Below are 18,962 nucleotides of genomic sequence, written 5' to 3'. Positions count from 1 at the left end.
GGTGAAGAAAACACAGAGCTAACCCTTGCCATGCCCTAGGAAAGGGACAACTCATCAAATCAAATCAGCCACCTTCAGTGTTTCGTAACTATAGCCATAGAAACAAAAAGCCAGGAAGCATGTCTTGCCATACTGCTATGTTACGAATACTCTAGGTAACACAAGACAGGAATGCAATTTCCTTAATGGATTGTCTGTATTTTATTCATTTCCAGGAGGTATTAGAAACAAAAACTTCAGGAAGAGAAGTAACTTACTGTAACCAGTGGCTTCTCAGTCAGTATAGGAACACTTTACCAGTCACATCCTGGTTATGTGACTAGAGGAAGTGTCCTAAAGAGGCTTGAAACTGGTTATATTGCAGAACCCCAGTCCCTTAAGACCAAGAATGGGTCTGTTCCTTCTGTGTTCTCCAGAATTCAGATATGTTCGTTCAAAAGAAAACACTAGAGAAGAAACACAGGGAAACCAGACCCTACAGTATCAGTTTTATTTTTAAGCCTGAAGAAAAGGAATAGTTCACTCACAGTGCCTTTGGAGAAAACTGGAGAGTGGGAAGAGTATAATCTGAGGGGTTCCCTGCTTTCCCACTTGAACCTGAGATCTGGTGGTGCACGATGTAATGTCAAATATCATTTGAAGGATGGCACAAAGGACTCTAAGACACAGCCATCCTCCCCAGTGAGGTCTTGAGCCTAACACAGGGAATTTTGAGGGGATAACCTCTTCGTCCCACTTTAGTTTCTGCCCTTCCATCAGGTATAATTTGGCCACAGGAAAAACCAAAGTGCTGGGAAACAAGCCACTGGAACAATCTGAGTTTTAGTAAAGGATAGAGTGGTCATAACAAACGGCTGATTAGCCTACGCTTAGACAAGAGTGGAGTAGTGGATATTTGGTTTTTATAGCCTGCCCAGCATTGAATTCCACTGCTTATGTTTGTGGAATTTTCTAACTCACAAGAGACAGACCCCACCAACAACTATGAAAGTAAAAATTGCCAGATATTCAATTCCAAGCCTTCCTTGAAGTAGAGCATGGACATGTGATCTAGAATTGCTCACTCAGTCCCAGACTCTGAATTAGAAACTAGAGATGAAGAAGGGACCCTGGAAAATTCACTTTGGTGCAGATGGTGCAAGAGCAAGATTGAGTTTTCAAGTCCAGTGAGGTAAGGAGAGAGTGATGGAGTCCAGATCTAGTACTGGGAGGACAACGGCCAGGCAACTATTCACTAGCATCATCAATCCTTGGGCTGGTTTTCTGAGTTGGACTGTGGTACTAGCCACAACCTAAGTCTCACTTTTTCCTGCTCATTTTTAAAGTATGGTTTTAAAGAACCTTCTAGGAGTTATTTGAACCAACCAATATCTTTTCAGTAGATTCCTTTTCTACATTAAAAAAAAAACCCACATCAGTTTCGGTTTATTGCAACTAAGAACACTATCACCGAAATTGGTTCCAAGAAATCCACTAAGTAACAGAACTAAAATGTGAATTGATGGAACAGAGATAGCACAAAGCAATAAGGACCTCAGAGTTTTGAGTTGAAAAGTTGGTGACCCTTGTTATACAGTTGTAAGATAGTTGGTGATTTCTTACAGTGTTCACTAAAGTCCTACAAGAACTTATCAGAAAGAACAGCTTAAATTGAAGAGGGCCTGTCTAAAAGCAGAGAACAGGCAGAAAAGAGGACTATGAAAAGAGACTCTTTCTGTCTGCAGCCTGCAATTTAAGTTATTAAGCATTCAATTATTGAAGCTGATGGGCTCAAGTATGTTAATTTCCTAATACAGGATAAATTTAGTGTAAGGAGAGGTATGCAGGGGTTAGGAAGTGCCTGGTAGATGACGCAACACCATGAATATAAAATAGATTCAGAATCGGGTTGAAGAGTCTTAGCTGAGGCTCCAGGTTTGTTATTCAACAGAGTAAACAGAGAACTAGGATTTAAAAATCATTTTGGGAAGTGAAAAATTACCCTGGAATAAGTTCTGATTATCTCGAATTCTTTTGTAACAGCATCAACCAAACACTTTCCACTTTTCTTTAAATCTGAATGCCATTTGCACAGAACTATACTTTTAAGAATATTAGATGATTTTCATTTCATTATTTAAAGCTCAGAGACCTCAAAGTCATATTTTCAGTTTATTGACTCTTTAGCTTCTTTTATAGAATAATCTAGAGTGTTTTACATATAATAAGGAATTCATCTTTCATTGTCCATCCAGAGAGAGAAACTGAGGCACAGAGCTTGATCAGGTCTGCATGGTGATCAGGTTCAGCTCCCAGAACCAAGTACAGGCAGTCAAAATATAAACTGTTCCAGACTTTGTGGCTGGTGGTCAGCTGTCTGAAATAGGTGCTCGATGTCCTGGCTTTTTGCCTTTGGCTTTTGTTATCCAGTCCTTGCGAAGAGCAAGACACCTGAAAGTCTGGACTCACTGGACCCACATTATCCATTTCATCTGCTACACCACAGGAATGGAAAACTCTGTTCTGGGCCTGTGCTCTGCAGTGTAGACTAAGTGCTTGGGAAGCCTCACTTCCTTGTCCATTTCACTGGTCAATGGGGAAGCAACATCACCAAGGAGTTGATCCAATGTGTAGAGTATCATTGGGAACTTGAGACCTGGGGCCGAGTTCAGTGTTTATTTTGGCTCCTCCATATTCCTTCCGAAAGTCCCATCACTGGGTTTATGGTGTCAGCTCTCTGGAAGTGTTATGCTGGCATAGACTGTGATGGAGCTTGGTTCCTGGGGGCAAAACAGAAGAAACCTGTGAGTGGAGGAACCAGCAGTAGCTTCAGGGAACAAATTGAAACAGCGTTGCTTAGGAAAAACAAAGAGTCTTAGAAAATCCTGTAGCGTAGAGACTTGCTAAGGGTATGGTTGGAGGCAGCACTCAGGTCCTCAGACTGCCTGCCCTGCCTGTAATACGGGCTATAGCTCCCTTCCAAGCATACATATGACCTTAGGGAGACTGGGAGACCTGTCCCAGCAATCTGAGGATGAGAACTCAGTGCTTTCTTCCCTCCCTTGACTTACAAGGAAAACCATTTGTTTTACTTTTAGGAATGGGAGCACAGTTTGGAAAAGTTAAGAAGAATTCTAAATTCCTGAGCTTTAAAAAGAGTTAGTGAGGGGTGCAAAGGGAGAAGGAAGAAATGGTTCAGGCAGGAGAGAAAGTGGGAGAGAAGATGAGGAATGTAGGCAAAGACCTCTTATAGAGAGAGGAGATTCAAGAGTCTGAGGAAGAGACAGAAATGGGGGAATTTAGGAGGTTTTGCTGTAAAATGTGAAATACACTATTTTACTTCCCCAACAAAACTCCATTAAAAATCTACATTACTTTTTTAAAAAGCTTTTGAAGTCAGATTTGTATTTTTACTTCCCCCTTGGATAGAACAATGTTCTGAGAATAGACCTCAAGATAAAGACAGGGCACCCTCCTAGGCATTTCTGGGTGTGTGTACCATGGGAACTTTAAAGAAGGGTAAATGTAGGCATTTTGTATGGCCTCTTAATCCTCAATTGTTTCCTAAAATGCTTTATTGAATAGAACCCAACTGGAGCCAAGATTTCAGCCCAGAATTTATTTCTGTACGTTTAGTAAAAGGAAAGATTCCTGCCAAGTAAATTTAATTCATGCCAATCTTGCAATGGGGTAGAATAGATGAGGTTCATTCTCAGCTACACATCACATTCTCTTTAAGCTTCATACCTATGCAGAGCTCAACTCCTAAATATTCTGATTAAATAGGGTTGGGCGGAGCCTAGGCACAAGCAGTTTTACAAAGCTCCCCTACTGATTCTGCTACTCAATTGCACTCGAGAACTCCCGGACTTTAAAGCACCATTCCCAAACTTAAATGTGCATCAGGATCACCTTGGGGGGAGGGGGGACTTTTTCTTTTTCTTTTAATGTGTAGATACCTGGTTATTTGCCATGGACATTCTGATTGAACAGAATCCTAGGTGGAAGGTCCCAAAAATCTTTGTTTTTAACAACTATACCAGCTGATTCTGATGTGTTCTTTGGACAATTCTCAAAGAAACACTAGTAAGCAGAGGGAGCTGTGACTCCATGTGAGCAGCCATGAGGAGTTGCTCGGAAGCCCTGCAGCCATGGCCACAAATGCTCCTTGCTACCTGCTTGCTAGGTCTGCCTTTTCCATTTCAAGACTCTGTTTCTTTTCAGCTCTAACCAGGTCCCACCCTCTCCCCTTCTCCAACTATCCCTTCTCTACAGAGAGATGCCTCACCTGAACAGGCTCTGGGACAGGCTCTGCGGCAGCAACATAAATGGTGGTGCAGGGGTCCTGACCTGGCAAGGGATCTGGTTTCTTCTGAACAGACTACGAGGGAAGCAAAGAAAACCGGAAATTAGCTGAGCAGAGTTATTTCCCATCCAACTCTTCCCACGGAGAAGCACAAAATCAAGAAACTTTGAGTTAGAAATCGCCATAGAATTATTTGGTCCAGCTTCTTCCAAGGTGGAAATTCTCCCTCAGATTCCCTGGAACGCCTTGACTCCCCAAGTGACATCTTGGAGCTCACAACCTCATGAGTCGGCTAATTAGTCATTAGCGCTCCTTAGATTCTTAAAAGTCTTCCTCACAGTGAACTAAAATTGGTGTGGCTTTACTGGGGAACCTGAATAGAAGGTGATCTTCATAGTATTTGAATCTTGCTCATATCACTCACTACATGCCTAGTTCTTTCCATCCCCACACTCTTCTTGTTACTTCTCTTTCCTGCCCAACCATTGAACTCAATAATAACCACACATGTAAGTGTGTTAAAGTTTACAAAGCCCTTCACATGTCTTCTCATTTGTTTTCCAACCACTCTATATGTTAAATACTTTTGCCACTCACATTTTACAGATGAACAAGCTAAAACCCAGAAAGACTTAGTACTTTCCTAATATATACAACGCAAGAAGTATAAACGCCAGGAGTCCCACCAAGATCTTTTAACTTACAGTTTATACTCTTTCCATCACACCATTTTTCTTTGGCTGTTTCAATTTATAATTACCTCTCCTTTACCTAAATACCTCAGGTATTTAAAGTCTAATTCACACACACTATGGCACTTACCTATTTACACATTGTTTCTCCAAACAGACTATCAATTCCTTGATAAGTAGCCTAAATTTCTTTGCAGTCCCCACAAAACAGTGCTGGACACATAAAAAACCTTCAGGTGATGTTACTTGGAATGAATTAAAATCCACAAGACCAGGATGAAGTCAGTGTGGGGGTAAATTGAGACCTCATCCCTGTAAGATGGAGAGGACATAATTTGTGCCAGAGAAATCGTCCTCTCAACATACTTTGGGGGCGCTGCTGTATGGTAATGCTACTCTCCACTTTTTCTGGATTTAGAGCAAGACTTGAAACTGAAGCACATAGGTTTTAATGAGAGGGAATTTAGAATCTTGTCATCTGATGGAAGAGGTAAGGAATTGGAAACGTTTACTGGAGGAAAGAAGTTTCCAGATAGGACATGATCTTTCTCTTCATATGAACTGATGAATTGCCATAGAGAAATTAGATTTGTTCTATATAATCCTTCAGGTTTAAACCAAGGTTGGAATTTTAGGAAAATTTTCTGGTTCAATATAATAAAGATTTTTCTAAAAGTAAAAGGTGTTCAAATGTGGGATGAATTGCCTTGGGAGGCAGTGAATTCCCCATTACTGAAAGTGCTTGGGGTAGATCAGGGCTTCTCATACTTTTAGGTGCATGTGAATTAACTGGGGATCTTGTTAGGATGTTGGTTCTTTTTTAGAAGATCTGAGGGGGAGCCTGAGGTTCTACATTTCTAATAAGGACCTGGGTGATACTGCTGCTGCTTGGTCACAGACTATATTTTAGTAAAAAGGACCAAGCCAACACTTTGGAAATAATGTTATAGAAAATGATTCCAGCAGTAATTGCCTGATTCAAATAGATGACTTTCAAAATCCCATACAACTTGTAGATACTACATTTTGGAGAAATTTAATATTTTTTTCAAAGTAAAGTTTATTGGGGTAACAATTGCTGGTAAAGTTACATAGATTTCAGGTATACAATTCTGTATTACATCATCTATATATCACATTGTGTGTTCACCACCCAGAGTCAGTTCTCCTTCCACAATCGACAAAATAAACAGGCAACCAACTGAATGGGAGCAGATTTTTGGAAACAGCGCCTCCGATAAGGGGCTAATAACCAAAATACACAAGGAACTCATACAACTCAACAACAACAGAAAAAAACCACAAAAAAACCAATTGAAAGATGGGCAGAGGACCTGAAGAGACATTTCTCCAAAGAGGACATACAAATGGCAAATAGACATATGAAAAAATTCTCAACATCACTCACTAATCATCAGAGAAATGCAAATAAAAACCACAATGAGATATCACCTCACCCCAGTCAGAATGGCTATCATCAACAAGACAAGTAGTAACAAGTGTTGGAGAGGCTGTGGAGAAAAAGGAACCCTCATACACTGTTGGTGGGAATGCAGACTGGTGTAGCTGCTATGGAAGGCAGTGTGGAGGTTCCTCAAAAAATTACGAATAGAATTACCACATGACCCAGCAATCCCTCTCTTGAGTATCTACCCAAAAAATCTGAAAACATTTATACATAAAGACACGTGTGCTCCAGTGTTCATTGCAGCTTTGTTTACAGTGGCCAAGACATGGAAACAACCAAAATGTCCTTCGATAGATGAATGGATAAAGAAGTTGTAGTATATATATATATACACAATGGAATACTATTCGGCGGTAAGAAAAGATGAAATATGACCATTTGTGACAACATGGATGGATCTTGAGATTATAATGCTAAGCAAAATTTTAAATTTAAGGAAGAATTACTTGCAATAATAGATGAATGAGGTGAACTTGAAACTAATTTAGAGATTTTCATCAACAGAAGAAACCCCTGCCTGCCTTTCTGTCTGGGAGGATTTTAATATGACCTATTTTAGAGGCATGGAGGAAAAGGTAAATAACTTATGCTTTTAATATTTAATTTAAAAGTTTTAGAAAGAAGAAAAAGTATAAAGGAAATCTTCCATAGTTCTATCACTTCAACACAACATGGTTAACATGTTGTTATATTGTCCTTCAGGAATTTTTATCTAGGCATAGGGAATTATTTTAAACATAGTTGTAATAATTTAGTACATTTTTGTATCTTGGTGTCTTCAGTTAGGGCACAATTCCAGGATGCATAATTTGCAAGAAACTCCAGGGGCCTTATTCCCATATATTCTTTGTGAATGCTATCCCCTGAGATTGTGCAAGGTATAACAGTAGCCCTGATAAGACCTATAAGAGTCCCTAGCAGAGAGCAAACATTTGGTAAACAATTTTTCCATTCGATTACAGTCTTTATAATGGTATTGTATAGCCATTAAAAATGAGAACAAATGAAATGTTAATTTTTAAATAATTGTCCATTTAAATAATTGTCCATCACAGTCTTTGTATGATATCATATAGGCATTGTAAATAGGAATAAAGAAAAATGTAAGGTTGTGGGTAAGTCTAAATGCATATTGAAAACAATAATAATTATATCTCATGAGTTTAAAATATATATATTTAAATAATGACCAAAAGGCCCATAAATCAGGAGGTGAAGATAAAGGTAGAGTTAAAGTATTGTCCAGGAAGAGAATAAGCATTAGACTTTGATAAATCAAGGATGCATTTCATAATTTCTAGGGTAACCAATAAAAGAATAGAAAAAAAATAGTTTAATTACTCATCTAAAAGAAAGGAAAATGAGATAGGAAGTATGTAATTTAAGTCTTAACCCTGGCTCTAAGAGCTTCACCTGTGAATTCTGTCAACTACTTAAGGGTAAAAATAACATAAATTCTTCCCCAACACTTTCAGAGAATAACAAAAAGTAAATGCACCCTGTAGTGGGTTGAATTGTTGTCCCCAAAAGATAGGTCCACGCAGAATCTCAAAATGTAACCTTATTTGGAATAGGGTCTTTGTAGATGTAATTATGTTAATAATTTCAAAAAGAGGTCATGCTGGATTAAGGTGGGTCTTAAATCCAGTGAGAAGTGTCCCTATAAGAGACAGAAAAGGAGACAACACAGAGACACACAGAGAGGAAAGTTATGTGAACATGGAGGCAGAAATTTGAGTTATATAGCTACAAGCCAACAAATGTCAGAGAGCACTGGAGGCACCAAAAACTGGAAGAAACAAGACAGATGTCCCCTAGAGCCTCAGAAGGAGCATTGCCCTAGTGGCACGTTCATTTTGGACTTCAGTCCTTCAGAATTGTAAGAGAGTAAATTTTTGTAGTTTTAAATTACCAAGTTTGTAGTAATTTGTTATAGTAGCACTAGGAAACCAACTTATTTTGTGAGGTTAGCATAATCTTGATGTCAAAACCTCACAAGGGCATTACAGGAAAGAAAAATTATAGGCCATTTTCACTCAGAAACAGAAACAGAAAAAAATTGTTAGCAAATAAAATCCAGCAATATTTTTAAAAGACCAGACTGAATTGCTTCTATTCCAGGAATGCAAGGTTGGAGTAATCTTTGCAAATCAGTGTAGTTCAGCAGATAAATTAAAAAGATAAATTTTAAAAAATCATGAGATTATGTGAATTGAAAATGAAGAAATAAAACTAATTTTTTACAGATGATACAATTGTGTACAGATACAATCCTAAACGATCTATAGATAAGTGACTGGAGTTTACAAATGAGTTTAGAAATGTTTCAAATATAAGGTTAATATATATAAATTAATTGTATTTCTATATATCAATAATAAACAAAAACTAAAAAATTCAAGGTAACATTGCTGATAGTATCCCAAAATATCAAATGCTCAAATGCAAAGTAATAAATTATGAAGGCTGTATAAGTCCTCTTATGTAGAAAACTGTAAAACATCACTTAGAGGAATTAAAGAAGATCTAAATAAAGGAAAGGATATATCATTTTGTGAATTGAAAGACTCAACACCATAAATATTTACGGTCCCCTCAAATTGATCAGTGTAGTTCTAATTCGAATTCTAGCAGGATTCTTAGGTGGAACTTGACAAACTGAATTGAAAATATATATGAAAATACAAAAGACCAAAAATGGCCAAGAAGAACACTTGAACACTTGAAGAACAAAAACAAGTGAGAAAACTCATTTTACCAGATGTCAAACTTATAATAAATCTGTAATCACAGATTATAAAGACAGTATAGTACTTGTGCAAGTATAAACAAGTAGACCAATGGAACAGAAGAGAATCTCAAAATAGAGCCACACATATGTGGACCCTTGATTTATGATGAAGGAGGCACTGCAGTAGGCAAGGATAATCTTTTCAATAAATGGTCACTGGGCTGGAAAAAAATGAAACTTGGCCAAACTCACACCATATTCCCAAATCATTTTAAGGTACATCAGAGATATAAATGAGAAAGATATACCATATACCTTTAAGATGGTAGAATATCTTCATTACCTAGAAATAGAGAAAGATTTCTCAAACAGGACACAAAAAGTGCTATACACAAAGGAAGAAATTACTAAATCTACACTAAAAAAAAAGAGAAATTGTCCTTATCAAAAGGTATCTCTGAGAAACTGCAAAAGCAAGCCACAGAATGAAGATATTTGCTAACACAGAACTGCCAAAAAGCTAAAAAAATATTTAAGAGCTTATACGAAGCCATAAAAAAAAAGGCTGAAATGCAAAGGAAAATGGGCAAGTGATTCAGTCACTTTAAGAAAGAGGACATTTACATGGCCAATAAACATACGGAAAATTGTTCAACTTCCTTAATAATTAGGAGAATTCAAAATAAACTATAAAAGCTGTATCCAACAAAATGACAAAATTTAAAAGACTAATAATACCAAGGTTTGATTAGAATGTGTAGCAACTGAAAACTTTTATATGTAGTTGGTAGAAAAGCAAATTGGTATACCGACTTTGAAAACAGTTTGGCTTTAGCTAGTCAATTTGAAGATATGCATACTCTACAATTTAGTAATCCTACTTCTAGGTATACATCCAACAAAAATATGCGCTTGTGTCTACCAAGAGACATGCATTTGAATGTTCATAGTGCAATTTTCATAATAGCTTCAAACTGGAAATAACCCAAATGTCCATCAATAGTCAACTGGATAAATTCTAGTATATTCATACACTGACATTCTATAAAGCAATGGAAATGAATGTATTCTATCTAAGCTCAAAGACATGTATGAGTCTCACGAAGGTAATATTAAGCAAAAGAAATCAGATATAAGAGGAAAAATACTGTAGAATTCCATTTTTATAAAGTCAAGAAAAAAGAAAAAATTAAATTATATTTTTTAGAAAATCAGGATGGGGTATTTTAGGGTAGGAGAGAGAGGATAGTAATTGGGAGGAGCCCAAGGAGGTCTTCTGAAGGTTGCTGACAATATTTTGTTCCTTGATCTGAGTGGTAGTTTTATGGCATTGGAAGACTCAATACTGCAAGATCTAATTTCTCCTCAAATAGATCTGTAGATTCAATGCAATCCTAATAGGATTTTTTTCCCTTTTGCAATACTTGAGAAGCTGATTCTAAAATATATATGATACGAGGGGACAAGACTAGCAAATACTCTTGAAGAAAAACAAGGTGGGAAGACTTACTTTACTAGATATCAAGATGCAGTAATTCATTGAGCTGAAACATACATTGTGCACTTTTAGTATATATGGCATACTTTACAGTAAAAAGAAGGATGCTTACAACATGAGCTAGAGTAGTAGGTTAGGCACCACGGTAAATGCAAGGGTGGAGGTTGCTCTTGGGACTCTAAATGGAGCTTGGGTCTCAGTGGTGGACATGGCCTGTGTAATAAACCCTTCAGGCCACTAGAGGACAGCAGAAATAAGAGCTTTGTCCAAGAGTTCATTTCCGGTTATCAGAAATGCATTTATTGTCATCTGATGCAATTTTCCAAGGTGCCAATCAAAGCTTTCTTTGCCTTCTCATCCTTTACTCCAGAATTTGCTTTCTCTACACCCTGATGGTCAGATTCTGGCATATACATCACATAGATTGTCTTCATGTCTGAAAAACTGTATCTTCATAGCTAACCATAATCCCTTTATCCTCCCTCTTCTAACATCTGCTCCTCAACTTCACCATGACTCTAGTGTTTCCATCCCTCTTCTATCTCAGTCCAACGATTACTCCATCACAGTTTTGCTTTCTTTCATCTCCAGGCTGCGTATCATCTTCCATCACTTCATCCAGAGTCTCTAGCCAGAGTCCTAAAGATCCTCCTTCCTGGTCTCTTTGGCACTTTGCAGACATCTGAACTTGGCTCAGACCAACACAGCACACCATAGCCTTTTTAAACCTTTCCCTCTCTCCTCAAGCCACACCCTTTACTCTAGAGGAAAGAGTTTGATGACATGGAACTGCAGATGCTAGAATGCCAGAGATAGAAGGAGTCACATAACATATCTTTCTAGTTTCCTCATTTTTTTCCTATGAAGAAACAGATTACCAGAAGATTACCCAGTGTTTCCCGTTATTTCTTTAACAAATAGCCCCATCTGACACTGAAGTTTAATGCCCTTTTAGAGAGCTCTTGTTCTTGACTTCTGCTTCCCTAATTTCCCCTGCTTCAGAAACCATGTAGAACCATGAATATCAGACATACAATCCAAGGGAAACATGACAGGTCTACCCCAGACAAAGAAAGTATAGAACTTACACCTGATTTCTGGACTTGGGCATAGATAGTAAGGCTTTTCTCGTCCACTGTTGGCTGGTGATGGTCTGCTTTACCTAGGGAAAAGAAACCATCGTATTTATTTCTCTCTGGTCCCCAGCATGAACTCTCTGCTCAGACCTGTCTGGTTTTTAACCCCATAGCATATTGACCTTCCCCAAGAGTACCATAGGAACAAAGCACTGAGTCCCAAACCCTCTGCACATTTCTCATACAACATTAGGTTAGTTATTGATCTCTCTGGGCCTATTTTCCTGTCTGTGAAATGGGGTTGAAATACCTGCCTCACAGGGCTGTTGTGATGACTACATGAGATATTACTTGTAAAGTGTTTAGAATAGTACCTGGCACATAGTGTTAGGTTGGTGCAAAAGTAATTGTGGTTTAAAGGGATAAAAATAACTGAAAAAAAGGCAATTACTTTTGCACCAACCTAATAAATTCCAAATACATGTTAGGTGTGATTGGTATGCCATTTAATTATTTTAATCTCTACATTTTGATATGTGTAGCTGGTCTTCTAATAGGATTCTAAGTTCTTTAAGGGCAGGGCAAGTTCTTTATACCGCTTTTGTACTCACAGTTTGCTCGCGTCTCTGTTTCAATGGGACTTGGTGTGAGTGAAGCAGGGAGGAAATGTAAGAAGGATGATCCATTTGAAACTATTTAAAAATTAAAGCTATAATGTCATTCTAGTGCCTACCATCTGGAAATTTTGTTCAGAGCCTAAGGTCTCTAGAAAGTAATAAATTGCAGAACATTTTAGTTTTTAACCAATTTTACAATTTTTCTTTTTAAATGATAGGAATAATTCATTTTTGTTACAAAAATTTAAATTTATAGAGTAAAAAGTATGTCCCTCTCCTCCATTAACCAATGCAATTCATTTTCCTAAGTAATCACTTTTAACAGTTTGATGCTTCCAGACCAGCTCGGTGCAATAGAACTTTCTGCAGTGATGGAAATATTCCGTGTCTGTAGTCTAACATGGTAGCCACAGGAAGCTATTGAGTACCTGAACTGTACTGATGCAACTGAGGAATTGAATTTTAAATTTGATTCATTGTAATTAATTTAAATTTAAAAAAAAGAAAAAGCCATATGTGGCTAGTGACTACCATATGAGACAGTGCAATCCCGGATATTTGCTATACTTGCACAGATATTTTTAGGCAAATTTTAATGTAAATTTTTTGCACATACTTCTCTATAACTTGACCTTTTCACTTATAATGTGTTGAGGACATTTTCCATGTATCTCATTGTTTCTAATGTTTCATAGTATTCTTTGCGTGCATCATGTAGCAGTGAGAAGGGTGGAGGGAAAGTAAGACACTGAAAAATAGAGGTCTATTTTGGGACTATTACAAAGTCTAGGCAGAAGCAATGGAGACCCAAACCAAATCACACAAAGTCTTTAGGGTACACTTATTTTGACACCAATGAATATATCCTCTTAAAAAACTTAGAAGCATGTCTCTGAGCGAATAGCACTTAGGAGAGGTATATTTTTCTTTGAAAGGGAAGGCCTAGTATATATGTATGTGAAGAGGGTAGTGGACCATGTGGCGTGAGGGTGTGATCCTTGGGGAGGAAATGATGGGCAGCCGCTGGGGAACCTCAGAGGATGTCAATGCATGATTTTCTTGTGTGGGTGTGGCATGCGGTGCTGGTGGTTCCAACTGCACTATTTTGGTTAGGGTTTATACTGGCTGAGGAGAGAGAGAGAGAGAGAGAGAGAGAAGAATTGGGGTGATCAGAGTAGGTAACAGAGAAGATGCAAGTTAGTTCTGTGAAATATATCCATTTAGTTCAAATCCATGAATGTTTGCAAAGTTAGAAGCACTGACCCAGCACTGTCTTAGGTGCTGTAGGGGAACAAACAGAGAACAGACCCCATTCTTTAAGGACTTCCAGTCTTACAGGTCAGCTCAGCTGAAATTTAGAATTGGGACAGTCCTAAATGGCCACACAGATGGAACAAGTAAGGCTAAACGTTGCTTCTCAAAAACGCCTCTGGATCAAGATCATTTAGTCTCATTATTTTGTTCCCAGTGCAAGACCAGGTTTGCAGGAGCCAGCTCAATGCATCTCAAAGTTAGTGAGGCCTTCTGGTCTAATGAAAAAGTTCTTAGAATTAGGACACCTACATTCTAGTCTTCATTAGTTGTGTGGCGTTGGACAAAACATGTCATCTAAGTGGGTCTCTTCTCGTACCGTAACTGCACAATGAAGATGTAGACTATCCAATGTCCTTTTCAACTCTCACCTGAAGCATAAAGTTGTTATGTTACCATGATTTCAACTATTTTAAATCTTTAAAATTAGGTACTGTCCCAGGTTCTTCCGGTACTGCTCTCTGCTGGCCATTGGACTTAAACATTGATGTTTTAACTCACCTACATTAAGAGGTGCGTGTGTGCGTGTGTGTGTGTGTGAGTGTGTGTGTGTGTGTATGTGTATCTAACTACCATCTATCCACGGAAGCTGCTGTGTTCTGTGATTTCTGTGTATGGATCACAGGTCCCCCACAAGAATACTATGAAGTATATAATGTCCTCATTTTACAGAGGAGAGTTTGAGTCATTTGTTTGGTTATGCAGCTTGTCAGAGGCAAAGTCTACATTTGAAAGTATGTTTGTCTAATGTCAAAGACCATGTTCCTCACCAGTGTATTCTGGATATGAAATTACCAGAGTCCATTTGAAAACCTTCAGAGTTCGGCTGCATTCTGGAGATGGCAGCCTTAGAAACTACCAACAGAAGCCTTTTAGGCGGAGTCTTTTGGAGGGCACAGCAATTAAGGATAGGTTTTTCTAGAAGTTTGAGGCAGGGTGTTTGTGTCCCCAGCTTACAAGAAATACATGGTGACTGGAGACGAGGATGGATATGTGTGTTGGGGACGGTGGTAAGGAATTGTAGTGGGATGGGGAGTACTAGTCTCTTCAGAACCAACCACATGATGAGCAGAATGTAGCTGAGGAAAAAATGTGGGTGAGGATCTCAGCACTTTTCACTAACTAGGTTAAGGTGGGTGTGTTAATCTCAGTTTTCTCAGCCCTGGTGTGTCACTGTGCCGTTATTATCCAAGCCAAATGTAGTTGCCCCCACCCCCGCCACCCCCTTAGTCTCTCCTTATGATTTCTAGCTGAATCACCCCACCCCCCATCTCCTCCCTGGCTAGCTCTTAGATGGAGGAAATGAGACAAAAGTAGGCAGCTGTGCTGTGATCTAGATTTTTCTTATACAAGCAAAACCAACATTAGAGTGCTAAGGTAAGGGCTTTTCCAGGAAGGTTACATGTGGAGAACACTGATCTACTCGGAGAATGAGATCAGCCATCAGCTTGGTCGTGGCATGAGGCTCAAGCTCTCTCTTCACCGTGGTAAAGCCAGCCTGGGCTATGTCCTGGGCTGGGAGCAGAACCTTCTGACTCTAGTGTGAGTGGGTGAGGCAAGTTATGGCCGAGGGGATTACACTGCCCTGAGACACTGGATTATAGGACAATTTGGATGAGAGTTCAGGAGAAACTCCTTCTAGGCATTTAAACTGCAAGGGAATAACTGGCTTTAATGGTTTCAATCTACCATGGGCTGCTTTCTATACTATTTCGTTTAGCTTTAAGCAACCTCACAAATCACACCCTTTCCCAAGCTGAGTCAGAATTTGTACTAAAATCTTAGTAAAGAGTGTTCCCTCTGCTGTCTTCTGATGACCTGTGGGCCTTCCCAGTGGAAAGCACCCTGGTAGTTGGGAGACATAGTTATAGTTCTGATTCCCTCGCCAACCAGGTGGGTGACCTTGCATGAATCATTTAGCCTCTCTGTGCCCCTGTTAGCCCACTGCTAAGTCACAAAGAAACAACTACCATGCTTCTCTCAGAGGGATATCTTAAGGATAAAGATAAATTATAGAAAGGATTCAACCTTTGAGTAAAAACATCTTTTTATAATGTCCCTTTATTAGTCAGTAATTATAACTTTTCTTGAATGAGATCCAAGAATCCTCTGAATTCTGCTCCTGGTGAATATTGTTAAGCCTCACATCTGGACCTCTTCAGCATCCTGCACATACCTCTACTACAGTGCTTGTTATACTGAATTTAAATTATCTGTGCAATGTCTCCCATGTTAGTTAACTATGACTCATCTCTCTTTTTATCCCCATAGATCAGTATAGGGGATCAAGGCATTTTGAATTAGACTGAATTGAACAAGGTCCCAGGATATGTTTATTTAGTGTTTTTGCAAACGTGCTCCCTGCAGAAAGCTAAAGTGGAGAGAGAAGTCGGCGCTTGTGGCGAGAGGTCCCCTGCTTACCACAGAGCCTGATAAACATCTCTTTATTGTCAGACACCTACCTCTTCTTCTCAACAGTAGGTTTACCACTTGGCGAATCATGATGACACCAATGATGCCCCCTAAGAACAGCCCAGCATACAGTCCCCATTGTGTTGGTACTGAAAAAAAAGTTAAAGGGCAATCTCAAATGTGCTGTGAGTGTAAAAACATCCTACACTGAAGTGGGGAGGATGGACCTGTGCCTCGAGTTCTCTTTCTACATTCTCTCTCAAGGGAGACATTGATTTTCTAGGTTTTAAAGATCAGCTTTAGGCTGAAGATTTCCATATATGTTTTCTTATCCTCAATTCTCTTACTATATTTGACTTTCATATTCCTAATTTCTGTAAACATTTTTCTATTCAAATGCTTTATTTTTACTTCAACTACCACATCACATGTCTAAAATCAAACTTGTCTTCATCTTTGCTAAGTCAACGTCTCTGCCCAGTTTTTCTCTTTTTAAATATTTAATGTGTTCTATATCCATTTTAATAAAGAGAACACGATGGCTCCACGTGCTGTCCCCATACTATCCCACATCATTCTCATGAGACACTGAGAGAAAGAAAGACCCACTTTCGTTTTTCAAAAATAAACATAGCGGTGCTATTATTGTCCATCCATGCAAATAACTGTTTGAACCCACTAGACCTGAACTGAAATAAAAGCATGTCGTTTTCCTCTCAATCCTTCCCATGTTTAATGTTGTCTCTAGAGTACCAGTCACCGAGGCTCAAAATCAAAGAGCCAATTTTTATTGCTTTCTCTCCTTTACCCACTTCACCAAATCCTTCTGAACTAGAAACAGCATTTTGGAAAACGGTGATTGAGACCTATTGCCCCAATAAACAAGACATTTAGCACAATAATATAATAACAGATGATTCTGAGGCAGGATTTTTTTTCAGTGCACCTTGTGTATTAATGTATTTAATCCTCACAACAATCGTATGAGGTAGGTACTCTCATTACTCCCATTTTGTGGATACGAAAACAGGTGTGGAGTTGGACCTAGAACTAGAGTTGGACCAGGAGTAGAAACATGGCTGAATACTGAAGACAGACTTCTTGAAGAGTCAAAGAGAGTTATGGGCTTGGAATAAGTTACACCAGGGCAATGAACAGTGGAGACCATCCTGAAGCACTGGGGTGCTACGGAAAGTAATAGCATTAATGTTCTAAATAATATACTACCAGGTGTTGACATTAATGTGTAAAGGTAACTTGTAGGATGATTATGGAATAAGCCTATTGTTGAACCTGTGATGAATTTGTTGGGAAGAAGTTGAAAAGAAGGAATAGGTAGGTGGCAAAGGAGTAGAGTGCTTACAGACAATTCAGATGTCTACAGAGCTGGCCAAAGATAAGACTGAAGTCTCCGTGAATTGATAAAAAATATAAAAAGGCATTCCACTAAGATCCAAGTGGACCTGCAGCGTGATAGCTAACCATAAGTTGCCTCCTGGTTTTGAAAAACTTCTCTTTTTCTTTTTAGGCCTTTCAGACATCAAGTCATCCCAAAGAATCTCACTGAACTGGCTGTGTGAACATCTTGATTATAGATTCTCTTCCCCCAATTAAACATGCTTTAACTCTTCCAGACACCAACTTCAGCAGTCATATGACCTGATGAAAAAGCTAGAGGACAAGCAGAGTTGCAATAAAACTCCTGAATTTACATAAAGTGTGAAATTTGAGCATGGAATCACTGCTGAGGCTGGAGTTGCTCTGTGAGCAGGTCCACTCTAAATGACTACTCTGAATGGCTTATGGTTGCTGAGAACCCCCTGTGCAGGTGTGTGTGTGTGTGTGTGTGTGTGTGTGTGTGTGTGTGTGTGTGTGATAGAGAGCGAGACAGAGCGATTATCCAGGGCTTATGTTGTCAATACCAGGTACCTGTGGAGAAAACTGTCACATCCTAAGATAAGAAGCAGAGGCAGCAGCCTAAGCACACCATGTCTCCTCAGCCCATGGAAGTGATCAGAAAATTGTTATAGTAGCCCTTCCTATTTTGAGACAATTTCCTCTTTTTTTCCCTCATGTATTTGGCGACCTTCTAAAACAACAGTTAGTCTAAGAACAAACGCTTCAACCAGTTAAATCATTTTAAAAGGTAATGTTTTTCTCAAATTTCATTTGAGATAAAAATAAAATAAAACCAACAAACAAAGTGGTGCCTCTAAAACCAGAAAATAACAGATAACAAAACTGCATTACTAACGCCTGCCAAGTGAAACTTTCTCCTGTCCCCTGGGGCCTGTTGCTGACAGCTACTCAGGTAAACTAACAATGACTGGGGCATATTATTGAGACCCAGAGGACATACTAACTCCAGCCCTTTCTTTTCCACTGTCTCGGGAGCATGAAAGTCATATGCTACCCTTGTACTATAACATAAATGACCAACTTCTGCCAGCCCAGCCACATCTGAAAGGCAACCTGGCCAAAGTCCTGGAAAGAGGTTTTGCAAGCCTTAATTTTTTCCCCTAGTCTTTGGATACAGTGTAATATGAATCTATTGGAGGATTTAAGTTACAGGACCATAGGCTTTCTTAACCTTGAAGGAACTATAGAGCTTATGTCACCCAACCCACTAATTTTGTGCTGTGGAAATAGACTCGGACGAGTGTACCTAGAGTCATAGAAGAAGTTGATGGCAGAGTTGGGTGAGGTGAGAACTGCAGACTTTGTGGTTTGTATTTTAGTTTATGGAGATGGGGCCCCCACAAAGAAAGCAATGGCAGGCTGGGATATCTGGGAGACCTCATGAGTCAAACGCTCTCTGAGGTGCCAACTCACCCCTTCACCATCCTCCATCCAACACCTGCCCATTCCTGAC

At 39.0% G+C, this 18,962-nt stretch overlaps 1 protein-coding gene across 5 annotated transcripts in view; it reads right to left on the bottom strand.

Moving 5' to 3' along the window:
• Positions 1-2,138: 2,138 nt before the first annotated feature.
• Positions 2,139-18,962, bottom strand: part of SLAMF1 (signaling lymphocytic activation molecule family member 1) — a 34,859-nt gene continuing 18,035 nt past the window's right edge. For 2 of the 5 annotated variants that reach the window (XM_019718158.3, XM_074322150.1), the window contains exons 4-7: positions 16,141-16,239; positions 11,763-11,836; positions 4,268-4,360; positions 2,139-2,759 (exon numbers count right to left, since the gene is read on the bottom strand). In XM_019718158.3, coding sequence (XP_019573717.1) covers positions 2,709-2,759; positions 4,268-4,360; positions 11,763-11,836; positions 16,141-16,239 — 317 coding nt within the window. In that variant the 3' untranslated portion in view covers positions 2,139-2,708. Of the gene's footprint in view, positions 2,760-4,267; positions 4,361-10,815; positions 10,912-11,762; positions 11,837-16,140; positions 16,240-18,962 lie in introns of all 5 variants that reach the window. The other 3 variants (XM_088801796.1, XM_019718159.3, XM_019718160.3) reach the window with 3 other exon arrangements.

The sequence above is a fragment of the Rhinolophus sinicus genome, chromosome 11 (assembly GCF_057876585.1).
Source record: "Rhinolophus sinicus isolate RSI-liver-muscle chromosome 11, RSI-T2T, whole genome shotgun sequence".
NCBI lineage: Eukaryota > Metazoa > Chordata > Mammalia > Chiroptera > Rhinolophidae > Rhinolophus > Rhinolophus sinicus.
This window is presented reverse-complemented; position numbering and strand designations above follow the sequence as displayed.